At 41.2% G+C, this 19,461-nt stretch overlaps 2 protein-coding genes across 2 annotated transcripts; one reads left to right on the forward strand and one right to left on the reverse strand.

Annotated features, from left to right (window-relative positions):
- Positions 1–13: 13 nt before the first annotated feature.
- dhx38 (DEAH (Asp-Glu-Ala-His) box polypeptide 38) lies at positions 14–11,387 on the reverse strand. Its single transcript, XM_088296496.1, has 27 exons — positions 11,114–11,387; positions 10,654–10,979; positions 10,211–10,389; positions 9,980–10,126; positions 9,716–9,869; positions 9,381–9,499; positions 9,194–9,267; positions 8,921–9,076; positions 8,693–8,854; positions 8,484–8,591; positions 7,987–8,108; positions 7,746–7,883; positions 7,468–7,654; positions 6,650–6,835; positions 6,434–6,574; positions 6,233–6,343; positions 6,010–6,126; positions 5,785–5,892; positions 5,597–5,709; positions 5,322–5,530; positions 4,267–4,421; positions 3,939–4,094; positions 3,620–3,754; positions 3,375–3,500; positions 3,210–3,305; positions 2,784–2,902; positions 14–824 (listed from the first exon to the last, which is right to left on the reverse strand). The coding sequence occupies exons 2-27, from the start codon at positions 10,974–10,976 to the stop codon at positions 743–745; spliced, it is 3,723 nt and encodes a 1,240-aa protein (XP_088152622.1). The 5' UTR covers positions 10,977–10,979; positions 11,114–11,387; the 3' UTR covers positions 14–742.
- A 1,883-nt stretch (positions 11,388–13,270) lies between these two features.
- cyb5b (cytochrome b5 type B) lies at positions 13,271–16,952 on the forward strand. Its single transcript, XM_088297319.1, has 5 exons — positions 13,271–13,708; positions 14,824–14,952; positions 15,344–15,370; positions 15,457–15,485; positions 15,868–16,952. The coding sequence occupies exons 1-5, from the start codon at positions 13,520–13,522 to the stop codon at positions 15,947–15,949; spliced, it is 456 nt and encodes a 151-aa protein (XP_088153445.1). The 5' UTR covers positions 13,271–13,519; the 3' UTR covers positions 15,950–16,952.
- Positions 16,953–19,461: the final 2,509 nt, after the last annotated feature.

Raw genomic sequence — 19,461 nt, forward strand, 5'->3', positions numbered from 1 at the left:
AATCCACCTTGGATTATAAAAATAGCAACATTTATTTTCCCACTTTACATAAATGATTCAGTCAGCCTGTTAATCTCCATGTTAAAAAGAAGAAAAGAAAAAGACCTTTGCTGGGATGTGTGATTACAAAAGACCAGAGCCACTGCAAGTTGCATTTTGCATGCGTCCCATTATCAAAGTCATACAAACAAGAATGTGGAGTGTGAAAATAACATTGTTGACGTTGAATCTCATGTAGAGGTCTTGCAAAGCTATTTCACATTTCACAAAAACAAGGTTAAAAAAAAAGGAAAGATGGCAAAGGTAACCGCGCGTGACAATACAAGCGTGACTACACTTGTGGTACAAGTACAATGTGAATAGTACTTGAGTGTGTGGAGGAGCTCTCTAGGACAACAACACAGGACGTGGTCAATACAAAGACTCAAAGACGGCCAACATGGAAACGAGATCAGATCATCTGACAAATAGAGACATCTAAATGGATTTGGCTCCAAAATGCCCACAAGGACGTGGTATTTTCTTTCTTTTTAGGACAATAAGTCAAGTCAATATGCAGTAACCTCACACTGTATTCTGTATTTTTCTCTGAAGGAGCTCATTTAAAAAAAAAAAAGGAAGGGACCCATTTGCACCTTGTCTTATACAAGTTCTCTCCCTAGTGGCCAGTCCGTGAACTGCAGGTGCTTCTGCATATGGCTGCTGTGTGATGGAGGTCGGGGATGACTCCCCAGCAGGTGTTTTACAATCCAAATCGGGAAGGGGTGCGTCGGGGTGTCATGGGGGCCTCTTCTCGTCTCCCCGGCGTACATATTCTCAACGACCTAAAGCAGAGAAAGAACAGAAATTGCGTATGGGCACCTCAACCAATGAGCAAGAAGCGGAGGAAGAGATGTGAGCAGAATGAGAGGAAGGTGAGAGGAAGACTGAAAGCCTGGACAGGGAAAGATACATGAGAGCATGATGCCATCAGGCGGCGATGAGAGTGAAAGAACGAGTGGATGAAGCCTCACTCTGAGAGCGTCATCCATCTTCTTTAATCACAGACCCTTGACAAGCACACACAGACAAGCCTCTTCTCATGAGACTTTAATAGAATTCCACATAACAAAAGCTACCAGGAGAAGAAAGACATTTGTTACTTATATACATGTCATTCTTTTTTTGGGGGGGGGGGCTGTAATACATTATAATGTAACTACACATCAACATGCTTTGTATTTATCTACATTCAACAAGCCCATTTTCAAAAGCACTCATTATGATCAACAGATCTCGATGGAGCCGATCACTTCTGACTTTGGGCGAGAGGCGGCAGTAAACCCCAAAAGCGTATTTCCCCATAAATGACACAAGATGGAGGCCAAGAACTTTTTTTTTCCTGTTAGACAAAACTATGTTCTGAAGCAATGAAGCTCCTCCCTACAGTTCAACATAGTTGCTTGGCAACAAGATACCACCAGGTGGTGCCAAAGCATTTAATTTTATTTTAAAGATGGTGTTGGCTTGAGCAAAAAAAAACGTTTTTCAAGAATGCAGGAGAGTCTCTCCCCACAAATACTACATTAAATGGAAAATTTACCAATGCCAAATTGTGGACAAGCTGTGAAGCACTTTTTTATGACATAAGCAAATAAATTGTAGTGTCATGTCATATGTGTGTGCCTTTTACTGTAGGAAGCGAGTTTGTTGAAATTTTCTGTTGAGTATTCTTTAAAAAATAAATAAATGAATCACGCCACTTTATAAGTCCAATTTTTCTTTATCCATTTTTAATTAACGGGTCAAAAAATGATGATTTATTCAGGGACAAATAATGTATCTTTGTTCATCTAGCTATTCTGAACTGAAGCTACAATTAAGCGGTTTATCTGCATATTGTCATTCATCGAACAAAAGAAGCCATGCCTTTTGTTTGGGAAAAAAAAAACGGCCCAAATTTCACACTCAAGTACGGTGAGTTAAAAACTGCGAGCAAATTAAAACGAGATTATCCTCATTTTAGATTATCCTGAATTCTGTTTGCCGGTATGCCGTGCCGATTTTCTAATGTACACAAAATATGTGCCTTGGCTCCATAAAGGTTGAGAAACTCTCACTTCCTCTGTCCTTGGCATGAAGACACAAAACAAAAGGAGTTGGTCTCTCACCCAAATAAAGTCAAGTGTGCTGGGCAGCGGCAGTCGGCTCGTGAGGACATACGAAGAATTACCAAAGTGGTGACAATGAAGGCTGCCAAGACCACCGTCATTATCACACATCCCACTTGCTGCCTAAATCTCATTCTAATCCCTTTCCTCCAGTGTGATTTTTTTTTTTTTTCCCACAGATTTCACACCGGCGTGGTCACACAAATGTAGATAAACCGGCATATTAATTAACAATAAAGTTAGTTTTTAAATCTGTCTTTAAAAGCGTATTTCTCTGTGTAAAGCCGGGGAATGGGTGTGAAATTAATTTTGGGGTCTAATTTGAAAATGAAGGATCCCCCGCTTTCTGCGCTCTGCTGTGGCCCAATTTAAATTGCTGCGGTAATGGGGGTCAGCCAGGAGTCAATATTATTTCTTTTTGTCTCGTCTGCGGGGACCAGAGGTGAGAAAAGCTCATCATGAAGAGTGAGAGAGTTGGAGGAGAGGGAGGGGTCTGGCGGCGAGGTGGCGAAATGAAACGCTTCTATTGCCGCCGTGCATAAAGAATGGAGAGGTGAGTTGGGGGGGGGGGGTTGTGGCAGTTGGGGGGGCGACGAGTAAGCATAGTAGCGGACGCGGCGTCGGCCAACTTACTTCACATTGCCGGTGTTCTTCCTCTCATGTTCCTCGCGACGGCTTCGTAGCTGTTCCTGAGCCAACGTCATCTCCTCTTCCATGTTGTTGATTTCCTCCTTGGCCCGCCGACGATTTTCCTGGAGGTGACGCAAGCGACGAGAGGAACAATAGGGAGAATTGATCAAAAAAAATTTAAAAAGTAGGGTTTTGCATCTTTCACTAATTTGGGAAGACTTTCTACGAGAAATCAGGAGGGTTGTCTTTAACTTTTTTGTTTATAGATGCTTTTAAACGTACTTTTAAATATGTGAAGCACCTTGTGTATGAAATTGCCTTGCATAATAACTTACTCAAAGGACATATGAATGTGAAATGATTCGCGCAAACTTAGAATTGGCAAAACGGCGCCAGAACAAAACGAGCTGCTATTGTGTTTAACCTTACCTGTCTGCTTCTCCCAGCGTGTTTGATGCTGTAAAACATGGGCCCCAATTCTGCCAGCCACTCGCCGTCCACTGCCGTTACACATTGCATGTACTCCTACAAGAGACAAAACAATGCAGTCAAAAATCGCATCGCCGACGATGGCGACTTTTCAGAGTATTTCACCTTGGTAGTCATGACAAGCTCGTGGTAGATGATGTAGTCGGGGGTGTAGCCCATCCCAAACAGGGAGCTGGTCGGGTGAAGGTGACACGGCATGCCCGTCCTCACGTTCACATATTCGCCAATGCCCTGAGAGCAAACACATGCCGCAAAGTTTTCAACTCCCTCAGACCTTAAAGCTTTTTCTTCGATCTTTTATCACCACTTATGTCATGATGTGGCACTTACGGAGAAAACAAGAGGAGTACCTTGAGCTTGGCAGCCTGGTGGAAGTAAGCGGCACAGATGCACTTTCTGATGATGTCCCAGTCCGAGCCACAGGACATTAAGTTCATCCTCTGCTGCACCATGATGTCTTTCAACTGGGAGCGCACCTCACGCACCTGGCATACGACAGCATACGTTCACTTGAGCATACTTGATATATTCCAATAATATCGTGCGAAACTTGGGAGCACAGCCGTTACTGGGATGCTCCGAATACAAATCTTCTGACAAATTTCAAAACACGTTATAGCATGTGAGGTCAGCGTGCAGTCATCAGAGTGCGTAGGCGTCATGTATAACCTTGCGCATAGCCTTGGTGTGAATGAAGTGATCGTTGCACCAGATGCTGGAGTAATTGTTGTTTTTCCACTGCGTGTAGACGTTGAGGTAAGTCAGGTGGTCACTCTCCGGCACGGAGAATTTCTCCCTGACCTGGTCGCTCTCCTCCTCACGGCCCTGCACAAACACGCACACACATAAAAAAAAATATATATATATGTATTAAAAATAATAAATATTATATATATATAAAAACATATAAACAATTAATAAATTAAATAAATATATAAAAATAATATATTTTTTAAAATGTCCAAAATAAATGGACTAAAACTCAAGAGGATCAAACCTTTGGTCTGTAAAAGATGGCCGGCACAGACAGCATGGAAACGATGATGAGGATGTCGGCGCTACAGCCCATGTCGCAAGACACAATCAGCATCTTGGACAAAGCTGGGTCGAGGGGAAATTCCACCATCATTCGGCCAGTTGGCGTCAAAGAACCTGAAAGCACAGTGACAAAGTCGTACATCAAGAATCATCAAGTATAATGTACAAGATGACGTATAAGATCATTTTCCATCAAATGCCTGCTTGCATGAGGAAAAGCACTTATTGACACTTGTTTTTCTGTCAGTGCACAAGAGTGGGATAAACTAGCGACAGTTCAGAAAAATCACGGCAAGGAAAACAGAGCGAGATCAAAAAAACTTTCCCGGCTCTGATTTGAATGATTAGGTGACAGCGTCTAAGAAGCTCACAGCGGGAAAAGTGGAGCAGTCAGTTTCGGGCAGGTAAAACTTAATCAGAGATAATCTGATGTGAACACACCATACAGGGAATCATCAAAAGACTCTCCTTATCCCCAAATCCTTAAATCCTTGGAATATGGCTGAGGATGAGGCCCGACCAGTTGAATCAAACGTCGGATGGCTTACAAAGCAATGACATCACCGGCCGGCGCATTTGCTGATTTTGAGTGTGGGACATAAATTAAGGCGCTCCATGTAGAAAGATATCAAATGCATCGTATAGTTGCGGTTTTCATTTTCATCTCAAAATGATGCTGATTGAGGGAACTTTAGTACGACATGTGAGGCCTGAACAGGTTATAGAATTTACTGGATTTGGGGGAGGTAAAATGGAAGAGGTCATAAGATCACCACTAGATGTCACTAAAGCTCTTCGCTTCAACCCTCCTCCCAATTAGGAATGCCTAAACGCCAACAACACCAACCCCTCCAAATGACACATTTTTATACTAACAGGAAGAATCATTCTCTTCGGCTAGCTATTTTTCATCGTAATATTGAATAACAATAATGAAAGGACAATTTCAAAGTGAGACAACTGAGCAACATTGAATGTGAAACACACACAAACGTCACAAGCCATTTCACGCACCGGTGTTATCGAGCGCTCCCAGGATCCAAAGCTGGTACATGGAGTTGAGCATGTTGTCTTCGGGTGGCGGATCCATGAAGTGGAAAAGGAGTAAATCCTGAACCCCCAGCGACTTCAACAGCAGGACCACATTGGCCAGGTTGGTCCTCTGAATCTCTGGTATGGTGGTGGTCAGCATCTCATTTTTATAGGCGCTCTGAGTGTACAGCCTGGGTGGAAAGATGGGCTTCAATTATATCCTTAATGGCAGCTCTTTGGTGCAAACAAACAAATACCTGTAACACTGCCCGGGTCCTGTCCGACCGGCTCGACCAGCACGCTGGTTCGCATTTGCCTGGCTGATGGGATATACTTGTAGAGCATCCATTCCAATGCGAGGATTGAACACCTGTTAGAAAAGTGGGTGAAACAACTTGCAACATAGCCTATAACATCAGAGGATTACAGTACTTAATAGGAATACCTTAAGTTTGCAGTAACCGGCATCCACAACAAACATGATTCCGTCCACAGTGAGGGAAGTCTCTGCTATGTTTGTAGCAACGATACATTTCCGAACACCATCTGGGGCCTGAGCGGGTGAAGAAAAACAACCTAGTCTCCATTGCAACAATCTCACACATGTAGAAAAGTCTCTCGACAAACAAAAACATGCAAGACTTCGAGAAAAAAAAAAATCAACAAAAACCTTCTGGAAAATTTTGGCCTGCAGGTCCGAGGGCAGCTGGGAGTAAATGGGCAGCACAGCCAGAGCGGGAGCGTTATCCAAAGCCTCCAGTCGCTCCACAATCTGGTCTGATGTTACCTACAAGCACAAGAGTGGACACTTTTAATATGTAACACAATCCGCATCTGAAATAAATATTCATTCAAAATATTGGAATTTTTTTTAAAGATGCCTTGTGCCTCACCTCAATATCCTCCTGACCCGGCATGAAGATGAGGATGTCGCCAACCAACCCACTGAGGTGGATTTGCAGGGCTTGTTTGACGGCTGCCTCCACATAATCCTCCTGAGGAGTCTGAACAGAACACCAAAAAAAAAAAATCACAAACGTGTCAAGCAATGATTAATGTTGTGCTTACAGAACAAAAAGCAAAAGTGTACACACCTTGCTAAACAAGATGTCCACTGGAAATGTTCTTCCTGGAATGTGGAATATCGGTACGTTGCCAAAAAACGCTGCAAATTTGTCCGAGTCCATTGTTGCTGAAGTAACAATGAGTTTCAAGTCAGTGCGCCGAGAAACAACCTGGCGGGAAAGAAGAAGAATGTTCATGACATCTTTATGTTCCAAACCAAAAAGGCGTGGGACACGGGAACCAACCTCACGGAGCAGACCAAACAACACATCAGTGTTCAACGAACGTTCGTGAGCTTCATCCATGATGACGGCGCTGTAGTGGTCCAGGTCGGACTCCCTCAGTGACTCTCTGAGCAGGATGCCGTCCGTCATGTATTTTATCATCGTTTTCTCACATGTGCAGTCCTCAAAACGAATTGCATAGCCCACCTGCAAGGTACATAAGAATCGTTATTGCTACGCGAGTTCTACCTGAGGCAGCAGTAGCTCTCCTCTGTGGAGTTAGTCATTGGAACCGGAGGGTTATATTTTGAGATCCGCTGCGGCACCAAAACCCCCGCTCCACTGCTTATTAGGTACGGCATGTATGCATGTGTGTCAACTGGTTCGCTGTGTGGTTTGCAATTCAAAATAGAGTGAAAGATAAACTTTCACTTTGAATTAAAAATTTGAAAGGAATTTTAATGCCTATGGATGGATGGTTTTTTTTTTAACAGCATTCAAATCCAAATAATTTGAGGATTTATGGATTCCTCCACTAGGTGGCAGAGTTCACTTGCTTATGAAAGGTAAAACGGCCTTTTCCATACTGCTTTACGATATTTTTTTTTTTCTCCACCATACAAGACAACAACCTTGGACTGTTTGCCTGCTTATTGGAATGTGGGAGGAAGCTGGTTGGGGGAAAACAAATGCAGATTTTCTTTGATGCACAATAAACTGTATCATTTGCAGTCTTCAAGTTATTCCCTGTGCATATTTATCAGACACAAAACGGACTTTCGGAAACAAGTGGCGTATTGTCCTCGCTTATATGGAGTGTAGCGGTAGTTTGCCTTCACCTCTTCTCCGAGGTTGGTGCCTATCTCTTCGCTGACCCTTTTGGCCACACTCATGGCGGCCACTCTGCGGGGCTGAGTACAGCCCACCATGCCGTAGCTGGTGTAGCCATCCTCGTGGAGATACTGCGTCAGCTGAGTGGTTTTCCCGCTGCCTGTTTCGCCAACAACAATCACAATGCTGTTGTCCCTACAGAGGCAGAAAGAGAAAGTGGATCATAGAACTTCAGGAAAAGAATTTAATCTATGAAGAAAAAGGTTTATGACTGAAATGTGCGTACCTTATGATGTTAAGAAGCTGTTGTCGCACAGCAAAAATAGGCAAGTACTGTCTCTGCTCCAGAATGCTTTTTTTCTTAGCAAACTCGCTGCTGGCCTCACTCTTTTCTTTCATGTGATCAGCAAACTTCTGCTCTGCTCTACAAAATCAGGCGGGAAGGAGACGTCATTGAAATGAACACGAATGGCACAGCTCGGTGAGTAACACATAGTGAAAAGCCAAAAAGAGACAGGAAGACCAACCTGTAGTCAACTTTGCCATCCTCGCCAACTTCTTGGGCTCCAGAAGCTTCGTCTTCTTTCTTCTGGATGCCCATGATGTCTCCCAGTTTGGTGCCTGCCAGTTCCCAATGTTTGTGCTGTGCCTGGAAACATATTTTCCTTTTATGTTATGCTCATTAACACACACATCTGATAGTCCTGCCTCATTAGAATAAATATGTAACCATTTCTATTGTGTTGGTTACATTATTTATTAGTGACGGGTAAATGAAGCTTCAAATCTGCTTCATGAACCAGTTGTAGTATTTTTGGACTCCAGTAGATGGCGCTCTCTGTTCAACATTGGGCTGAACGCACACTGAATTGCCATTTTTTAAAGCCTTTATTTAAAGCAACAGTGCCATCTAGAGGACTTAAAAATACAGAAGCTGGTTCATGAAGCAAATGGGAAGCTTCATTTTCCCATCACTAATATTCATGCCGGCATTTTCGAGTACATTCTTTTGTTAGCAGCCTACCTTTTTGCGTTCTTTCTGCTCACGATGTCTACGTACAAGCTGACTGCCCTTGCGGGAGATGATGGCCAAGTCAGAGGTGGCGTCCTTCACAGGGATGATGGGTTCTGGCTGTCATGACAAGACAAGCACACAACCGCACACGTACAAATCCAAAAGTTGAAATAAAAAGCTCGTTTCCATTTTGTGAAGCTAAACCAATCTTGCTTTACCTGTTTGGTGAACACTATTCTTCCATCCAGGAATGGCGGGACCAAATTGTGAACCAGCAAGTGAACCTTTGTTGCATTGTCCTCCTCAAAGTCTTCGTCCACCTCCAAACGCTGCACCACACCGCTTGTCAACATACGGTTGGTCTCCCATCTCTCGTTGTCCTATTAACGGAGAAACACAGCCTGTCAGAAAGACGAAACAAAATTAACACACGTTCAGTAAGTTACCTCGTTGATTTGACGCTTTTGGGCGGATATTCGTTTCTGAGTCTGCTTCTGGAGAATCTGCTCTCTTTTCTTGACATAGTCCTCAGATGTGGAAGTGAAAGGGTTGTGGAACTCATCGTAGCCTTCGTCCATCATGTACCAATCTCTGTCGGCTTGCTGCAAAAAGTAGATGAATTAGAATGTGGTATCGGTATTGCCGTTGGTATCGTTGAGTACTCAATGCAACTACTGGTAAAAATGTGCTATCAGTGCATCCCTAATAATAAAGATAACCTTCTGATCTTCTTCCCACTGCTCCTTCTCATCCTCGTTATCAAATGAAATTCCAGCCCCACCGTCCTTTTTACCTACAATAATCAAAGTAAGGAATAACTCTCGTTAAAAATGGCTTGGGAGGCGCATTTACCATAAAATTAGATTTTCACACGATTGAGGGAATTGGGGAGTGGACATTTGTTACCTTTTCCTTGGGATAAACGAGGCGTGGAACCTAAATGCTTTCTGTCATTGGCCCACTCGTTGTACTTGTAGGATGGGGTGGGGAGGGGCGTGTCGTCAGTGTAACGGCCTCTCACTGACCTGAAGTCAGAGCAAATATGACATTGGAAAAAATGTAGGCATCATGGAATAATAATCCTCACTCAATTGCCCAATAGAAATAATAGCATGTATTACATTTGATATAAAGCACCACAATATGCTAATGTGACAAGATACATCATCATGACCAAAGAGAATAAATTTAGAAGTAGGTACTTGTTTAAGTCGCTGTCTATTTCGATATGAAATGTTCACCTGTCCTTCCTCTCGCTTTCTCGGCCCGTGTGCCGACTGCGCTCCGATTCTCTTGCAGAAGACGCAGGGGAGGGAGACTCCCACTGGGAATGCCGGGAACTGGCATAACCACTGTCGTCTTCTTCCCAGTTGGAGCGGGATGGCGTAGAACCATCTGTGTTTTAAAAAAAATTATAATCATTTAAAAATTAGACTCGTTTTTTTTAGTCATCAACTTTTATGCAAGTCACAGCATCCTCAATATCGGGATGGACATTTTTCTACCTCTCGGACGCTGTTGAGGCGTTAGTGGTTCATCCCGCCTGCTGCCCCGGCTGATGCGATCCGACCACCCATCTCTCTGCGAGCGCTCACTCCGCTCACTGCGGTGCCCACGCTCCGAGCGGCTGCTGGAGCTGCCTTCTCGAGTGTCTCACAAGAAAAAGGAATGTCAGCATTGCAGCTAAGAGGGAAAAAAATCAGGTACAGAAAAATACAGGATCTCTTTGGGATCACCTCTTTCACTCCGTCGATCTCTGCTCTTATCTTTGTCTCTGTTCTTGTCATCTTTGGAGGAGATGTAGACGCCCTGCTCACGTCTCTCTTTTTCTCTCTGTTCATGTCGGCGACGGAACTCCTCGCTGACTCCTCCGGGACTAGAAGGCGTTTCTGAGCCACTGGTACGGTACTTCCTGCTGGCGCGGCAAAAAGAAACCGACTACAGATAAAATTGTGCACAAGCTATCCATTTGATGTGCAAAGTTTTCTTCATGATTATATTTCTCATTCTGAGTTGTGCAATTCTCACAATAAAAATAACAATAACAGTGTTTTTTTTATAAGGTGACTGGTTCCTTGTTGAAATTGTTATAGTAGTCCAGTTGATTTTATTAAAGTATCACAAGCGACAAAGTGTCTCGGATTTAACTAGGTAACTGGTATTTTCTCTCTGCACTTACTTCTCTTTTTTATCCTGTCCATTCTTCTCATCATCTTCATCATCAGAACCAGAATCACTTTTGCTTTCCTCCCAGTCCTTGTATGAGGAAACCCTGGATTTTTTTCTGGCTCCGTCATCACCAGCGTCACTCTGTTCTTTATTCTCTCGCTCTTTCCTCTTCTGTGCCGCCAGCAGATCCAAGCCCAACAAAGAGGTGCGCGGGGTAGGAGCGCGGAAAACATGATGTTCTGCAGCGGCGCTCTTCTTCTTGACTATTAGTCCACCAACTTGGACTTTTGAATTAGTCCCCTCCAATCGATGCACTGAATCATCGTCATCCATTATCTGCGAGGGAAAATATAGATTTGTATAAAGTACAAAGCAACTTATTATGAAATGTATGGTGTACAGTGTACTCGACGTTCACTGATATATGACATTCAATACCGTTAATGACAAAGATCTAACGTGAAACTTACCAAAGCGTGGCGATCACCTGCTAGCTGGTTAGCGACCAGCCCCGATAGGTAAAAAAAAACGTCTAAATGCTCAAAGCGTGCTTCTTGGCAGCTGAATTCATGTAACTCTCAAATAAATTCAAACAACAGGGGTTGTTATAAAATCGGCAAACCTGCGTGGCTGCTAGAGGAACAATTCTTTTGACAGTACTTTCATCATCCGAACGTAAATGTTTACAGACAAGTGCGCCGCCATTGCAAGTTCTTCTTCTTCTGCTGCCTGAATGTCGACAGACTGAGCACGTTTAGTACACTGCTGCTCCCTAGTGGTTTGGTTTTGATAATGAGCACAACTAAAATGGTGCCCAGTGCTTCTTGACGCAAACGTTCCTTTATTCTCTCATTTGAAGAAGCTCCATGGCCTAATTATTTGAAGAACAAGCCCACCCTAACTTTCTTTCTAGGGGGTTTAACAACAACTACAATTGTAACAAAGTAAATAATAATAATTATAATATAATTGTAATTAAAATATAATAGTGCCTATTAATTCACTCTCACAGCCAGGAGATGAAATGTTTCATTTCCACATTTTGCCCATGCTGTGTGTAAAGCTGTAATTAAAAGAAACAGAGGAGCCAAATTCAGGTGGGGTGATGCTGAAATTTTAATCTTGCGATAAAATACAATACAATACAACTTTAATTATATAGCGCATTTCACAACAGCTTACAACATGCATTATACATCGCTCAGTCACAAGCTGTGTTTGAATGTAAACAAACAACTGCAGTTTGTCTCCAGCCGATAGTTTGTTCATTGGCGAGTAACACTCATACAGAAGACATGACTCAATTTCCGTGTCTCATAGAGACCTCTTTCTTGCTTCACTTTATTTGAATTTATCGCTGACTCTCATCACTATCTCATCCGGGATGCATTCTTCCCCAAGTGGACATTGGCCAGCTCACTCTGTACTGGGAGGAAGCTCCTGCATGGCGGTTGTAACATTGTAGACAATCTGCAGAAGTCCAGTAACACCGATATGTCCTACAGTGTAAAATAAGGGAGAATGTGATAGAGCTCTTTTCTTGATTTATGGGGGACGTGGCTAAAATGGTATCCAGTGTCTTAAAATGGATCCTGACAGTGCAGTCTACTATTTAATGTCATTTCATACCAGCATTAGCCACCCAAGAATCCAACTCTAAACTTATCCATCTCCAATCTGTAAATCATTATAAGAATTTCATTTACTATCAAATCGTGTCCTGCTTCATCATGCTTACATAAGTAACCTCATGTCCTTTGAAGTCTTTTTTTTTTACTCCCTTAATGTATTAACTGGTCAATGTCAGATTCAGACCACAGCCAAAGAAGAGGGATTGGAGGACATTCAAGCCAACAACAAACCATTGCCAGAATGTCCTTGCCGGCATATCAAGTTTGGCCAAAGTGAGTGTAGCTGCAGAGCTCTAATCCAACATTGTTATCCTCGTATGAAAAGGGGTTGACAAGGTAAAATAAACAAACCTTTTTAATTGTTGGAATTTGTCACCAAGCAAATGCATATTATAGGGAATAAACGCTGAATTAACAAAACTTAATCAACACAGTGAAATAGATGTTTGATTATTTCCCTTTAGAAATACACCAGGGAAAAAAATCACAACCCATATTGTAATTCAACAGTAATAGGTGAGGGCAAATTAAGACACTCAGGTCACATTTATTTAGATTTACAGCAGGAAATGCTTTCAATGTGATAACGGTGTTACCCACAAATAATAAACCACATACGTTCTATAAAAACAGAATGCATATTAATAAATGTCTGTAGTGAAAAACTAAGAATTAGAATTGTTTTCTTTTGTCACAATTTCATGATAGCAAATTAATTTTTGGGCAGAGGATGCAGAGAGCAAAATCTGCAATATATTTCAGATATACCTATTTATTCTCCTTGCGAATATTTGACCAACAAATTACAATTCCCGCACACGATTGATACAAAAAATTGGTGCAAATGTGACAGCAAAGTCGAATACTTAGGCTGCGTCGAGACAGCGCAAGTTTGACATATTGGGTCATGTGATCATCAAGTACTTCAATTTGATTGGTTTTTACTTCATATGGAACAATTTGATTGGCTCACTGTCGAGGTTGCCAAATGGCACGGACGTCATTGGTCATATCCCTTATCTGCTGATGTACGGGGGCGTTCGGTCTTGAAGTGTTTTTAGTGTACAGAATTGCTTTGCTAGTGAAAGTTTATGTTCTTATCCTTCTACGACAGTTATTGTTTGTCCGTATTTAGAGCGCATTTTAAACGGAGGTGCTGGCTTTGACTCATTCCCTGGTTTTCAGTATCAAACATTGACGAGCCGCTCAGTCGCTACATCTGTTTTTCCTGCAGCAAAACAAAAAATGGGTGAGGAAATTAACGGCAACCCCATAACCGGAGACAGACCCGCTAATGGTGAAGAAAGCTGCAAAGGCCTAAAAGACGATGTCAAGTTCTACACATTAGAAGATATACAAGTCCATAACATGAGCAACGACACATGGCTTATAATCCACGAGAAAGTTTATGATGTCACGCGTTTCCTCGAAGAGGTAAGGCACAGCTTTGAAAGTTGATGAAAGTATTTTTATGATAGCTACGTCGTTAATTTGCGTTTTGCTTCGAGTCTCGTAATTTCGGCCAATGCTACTTCCTGGAAGTAGCTGAGGATTCGCTGCGTCATATAATGACGTCGAACACCATTGGCCAGTCAAACTGTAAACTGCGCACGCGCACCCAGTACGTTATGTCTAAATAAGGTTACTTTAGTTCAATACTATGCAGGTAAAAGTGCAATTTAGGTTCCGTTTATTACTCAGTACCACTTGATCTAAGACGTTTTAATAAACAGGCACTGCAATTGTAATTCAAAATCTGCGGACTGCTAAATTGTACACCGTATGATCAAAATGTTTTAAGAGTAATATTTTTGTTGAACTTTCACCACAGAATGCGTACCACAGTGTTTTTCTAATCTTGTATACTAGTACGACACCAATTTCTTAAAAAAATGAAAACTAATATTAAAACTATAGTAAAATTGTTTTTGATTAAAAAAAAATCTGCCCTCAAAACCAATTCAAACTTACTAAATTAAAAAAAAAAAACCTCAAACAAAAATACAAACTAACTATAATTACAATTCCCAAACTATAATAACCCTGGTACGGAATCACAATCACAAGACTGAGGGAGAAAAGAAATCACAATTAGATTATTTTTCAAAATCTTTCTGCCCTAAAGTCATGAAATGTTTAGATTTTTTTATTTATTACTTTTCACTGCCTGCACGAACAAAGTGCTCCACGTAGTTGTTGAATACAGTCATACAAGTATCAATGCAATAATTAAAAAAAAAATCAAGACTAACTATCTAATCTTATTGGAATGTTTGTCTAAATGAAAGTGTTTTTAAAACTGTCCACTGATGCAGCAACTCTAAATGAAGTGCATTTCACAAGTTGAGAGACTGCATGGCTCTTTTTAATCTTGCGTGCAGGTCGCTATTATAAAAAGCAGACAACATTGACCTAACAGGACAACAGAATGACACCAAGTTCCTTCCTTGTTCTTTTCAGCCTAATCGAGCAGCGAAACGTCAAATTGTGCTCTTATTGGGAGATTAGATTTTTTGTTTGTTTCTTATTTCTTTGTTTTGTGTATGTAGCATCCAGGAGGCGAAGAAGTGTTGCTGGAGCAGGCCGGTTCAGATGCAACAGAGAGCTTTGAGGATGTGGGTCACTCCACGGATGCCAGAGAGATGCTGGAGAACTTCTACATCGGGGAGCTTCACATGGTAAACTACTATTTTTGCTAGATTTGACCGGCAATGTTTAATTCCCTTCTGTTAAAATGCAGAAGAAAAAAAAACAAATCCTGTCACATTATATATATATATTTATATATATATAGCAGGCTATGAGAGTGTGCCCCAGTACATGTCAAATGATTGACAGCTCGTTGGCCGCACTGTCTGTGTCTGATTGGTTGGCACATTGGCTGTTTGAGGATGGGGGGGGGGGATTACTTACTTATACTTTTGATACCACTTTTTTTTTTATTGGATCACATCGGAGGATGCAGTTGTACCCAATGTTGTGGCCACTTCGTGTAGAGTGCTGTGTCATGAGAACAATTTGTCAAGTTGTCTGCCAACAGTGATTTAAATGTAACAATTGTCTTTGCAGGATGACAGAAAAACAGAAAAGCCAAAGGTAAGAATAAAAGTCTTACAATTTCACTTCAGTTAAAAGCATCACTTACCAATGTCTTTGTTTTTATTTTCTCTTTGCTGCTGCAGGATGTAAACGTCACCTCAGGAGAGTCGAGGTCAGTCATTAAAATTTCAGCCGTACTGTAGAATCAGTAGTTATTCTATACTATGTACCAGGAAGTATCTAATTCTGGGAAAGGAAAATGACTGCTTAAAGTGATGTAACGTCACTGTCGTGCCCACACCGGCACCAAATTGGCCTTGAGACAGAATTTTTGTGAGTTCTAAAATCTTTGTTTTGGGGGTTTTCTATACATAAAAAAAGTAACAATAGAAATACCATTAAGCCACCGGATCGATAAACTGTATATTAAGAGTATCGTAGTAGCATTGCTAAAATCTTCTCAATTACCCACCCCTATTTCTGACATTATCACCACTGATGCATGTTAAAGAATATTCTGAAGATGTTTTTTTTTTTCTTTACCACCCCCCCAGCAACTCTTGGACCACGTGGGTGATACCCGCCATCGCTGCAACCGTCATTGGTGTCTTGTATCGCTTCTACGTCTCCTCTTGAGTGCCGACATTCCTGTTCAATCTCATTCTCTTCATCTGGAGGAGGCCTTGAAATATTTGACCAAAACCACGTCGCACCGTTCTGACAATAGAGAGGGAGGACGCCAATTGTTCGTCTCCCCTCACGTCATCATCCACCAAGCCCAGCAAGCCGGCAGGCGAGGAAAGACGAGGAACCTCACTGCCTCCCGCGTCTTTATTTCATCTTATTATTTTGCCTGTCCTTGTAATTTGTTCTATCTCTAACTATGCATCTGTTTAACTCTTGGCTTGGGCCGTTTTGATTTTATTTGGTCGCTTGGAAAGAATCAGAAACTTCACACAGGATGAAACGCCATTAAGATTTTTGATCTAATCAGGATCATTAGATATTGGTAGACTGAAGAGTTAGTTTTTTTTAATTTTCATTTATGTGGAGAGCATCCATCATGGATCAGTTTGTTTTTATCATCAGTTTATGCATCACCTAATCATTGTCAAGTTGTTTTCCTATTTCTCTGAAAATAGTGAAATGAATTGCAAACCTTTACTTGTCAAGGATGAATATAATATATATAGGAGGATTTGTCTTACTGTTCTCTTTGCAAAATTGTATAGCTTTAGTTTGTCTTACTAACCCCTCCCAATATTTTTGGTGGTTTGTACTGGCAACTGTTGCATCAATTTGAATTCCTGCAAAGCTAAAGATGCACTATGTTAAACATCAAGTGTGGAAAAATACCTGGAATCTTGTTAATCAGTTGAGCAAAAATACTACCCGTTTTGTTGCACATTGCTCTTTTTTTCTTTATGTACCACGTGATACACATTGTCCACCCGTGCAATTGGAAACCCATTAACTGCCTTTTAAGTTGCACTCGTTCAAAAATTTGGGTTATGACTTACTGCTGCTTCCACACAGTTGCAGGAGTCGACGTTCACTACGCTGACAGCGTTTGCATTTTCTTCAACTGCCATCTCATGTTGTTAAAAACCTGATGAAAAATAAATAGGAGACAAAAACATTCAGCGCTGTTTAATTCTGTGAGCGTGTGTGGTCAAAACTCATGTCAACTTAATTGTTTCCCGTCCCCAAGCGGCGGTTTAAATAGTATTTGTAATAATTGTGGCTACAAGGCATTGCGTTGATGATCATCTGTTCGGTTCCCTCTTGAAATATTCATGAACTTAAAAAAGAAAGTTTGTTTCCAACATTGTGGTCAGCAGGTTAGGTCATACTTATATGTCTAAGCTTTGACTGGTAACCTACAAATCAGGGGTCACCAACGTTTTTGAAACCAGGAGTTACTTCTTGGCTAATGATTAGTGCGAAAGGCTACCACTTTGATAAAGTAACAGATACAGTCAAATTGATTTTAATCCTATTTTTCATTTTATGATGAATGAAAAGTCATTTATGTAAAGACACTCATTGTGTTAATGATTTATCACAATAATTAGGAAATGGATCACTATGAACGTTTTCTATAAATATCTGCCAGTTCACATTTTCAAATGATCATTTATACAATGTTTGCAGAAAGTTACAAATGATCAATTCCTGGTGAGCTATTTTTGGAACAGGGCCGTAGGCTACTCATTTATATAATTTTTTTTTTTGGCGAGGTTGGGGTCTGACAATTTTTGAATGAGTATAATTGAATAAGGCCGGAGGGACGAGCCGGGACGGTATCAAGATCGCGGCCGGAGGGCGAGGGACTGACCATCAAAAAAGGGTCAAGTGCCCAGCTCTGCTTAGGTGAACGATATGTAACATTCTGTGCATACAAAAAAACTGTTTTTACGGAGTACGAAGTTGGAGAGGTGAAGGTGTTAACTAAAATTTGCTTACAATTCCAAGACACCTTTTCAAAACAGTCAATCATCATTCTCGTTTGATAGAAGTAGCACCCGAAGTCATTGACGTCATCGAGACAAATAATCTTTGATAATCGATGCTATAGCGTGACATACGTAGCAAGGAGGCCAATCATCAAGCATCAAGCAAAACATCATCATCACCAATCGATCAAGATAAAAAATACAATTTTGACAAAAATGGCAGATTCACTCTTAATAGAGATGTTAAAATGTAAGTATCAAAATGAAGACGAAGAAAATTGAGGAATATGGATTCAGAGGTAACCAACACAAAAACTGATTGATTATTAATTGATTAATTATGAGGCAGCACTATTCTGTAATTTTGGTCGGTAAAACTTAAGAAGCCATACAAACCGGTCAGCTTGTACTGCTACACTCACTCTTACCACAAGGGGGCGCTATGAGCTCAATGTGTTGAGCTTCCCCGTAAATATAATGTGAACATGCTCATGAAATCCACTCAAATGGAGACAGCAGGTAACATCAGTGGTCACATTACATGCCAGGCCGTCACACATGGTTAGAATTATGTTACGCACGGAGGAAGAGCAGCAATTGGCACTTCTTTTTTTTTTAAACTGATTATGTGCAGTGAGACGACACCACCTGTCATACTGAAAGTCAAAATAATGAACCAAGTGATATGGGCCTTCACTACACATTTAAATTGTGTTTCCCCATGTAGAATTGCATTTGTGCTCATATCTTCCATCCATGTCAGCAGAGATGACTGTCCAAGTGTCCTGAACAATGACTCCCTGTCAGAGAGCACCTGTGGGAGACCATGAAGCTCTCATCAAAACATGAGAGCCTGTCAATTATTTCAACAAGAGGCGAGGCTGCTAATGCACATCAGTCCTGGGAGGCTGGTTGCAGCACAGATCGCAAATGACTGGAAAAACACTTAGAGATGTCAGGGGGAGAAAAAAAAAATCTTTGACCTTTAAAAGGTCAACTTCGCAAGGTATACATGCTTTCCATGATTAGTCTTTGCATGGACCAATGTTAAGATGATATTTCACATTTGCACTCGGGGAGTTCAAGACTCACACATACACGTCAAGAGGAGCATGACAGATTTTCTGTCCGCTGAGAAAAATCCCGTGAGTATTATAAAAGCTTTGACAGCTGCCTAAAAGCTTCACTAAAACAAGCCACATCTCCCCTGAAGGACTGGGAGGACATTTAGGAAAATTCAGATGCTTTCCTGCTGAGTCACCTTCGGTGACACCTAAGCTGCAACCTGGCGCACTGCAAAAAGATGAAAAGTGCTGCTCCCTTGACATTAAAGGGGCAATAAATGTGATAATTACATTTTCCAGCATAACCAGTAGGGAGCAGATAAAACACTCAGTCACACTCCCATCTCAAATAATGATCTAACATTAAGGCTATTTACATAATATGATAAAATGCTCAACGCTGAAAAGAGAATATTTTAAATCTAATGAGGTCAAATGCCGAGCCGGTTTGCCCATGAGGCAATATCAGCAAAATGGAATTATATTAAAACAAGTTCTGACAATTAACTTTACAAAGAAAATCTAACATAGATGGATACAAATGAGGTTGCTTTTATTATTTGTTGTATTTACATGAGGTGAGCTAACCTCTTCCTAATTGTAATACTCAATAAAATATGATTTTCAT

This window comes from Idiotropiscis lumnitzeri, chromosome 5 (genome assembly GCF_059441095.1).
Source record: "Idiotropiscis lumnitzeri isolate Australia: NSW breed Sydney's pygmy pipehorse chromosome 5, RoL_Ilum_1.0, whole genome shotgun sequence".
NCBI classification, from domain to species: domain Eukaryota; kingdom Metazoa; phylum Chordata; class Actinopteri; order Syngnathiformes; family Syngnathidae; genus Idiotropiscis; species Idiotropiscis lumnitzeri.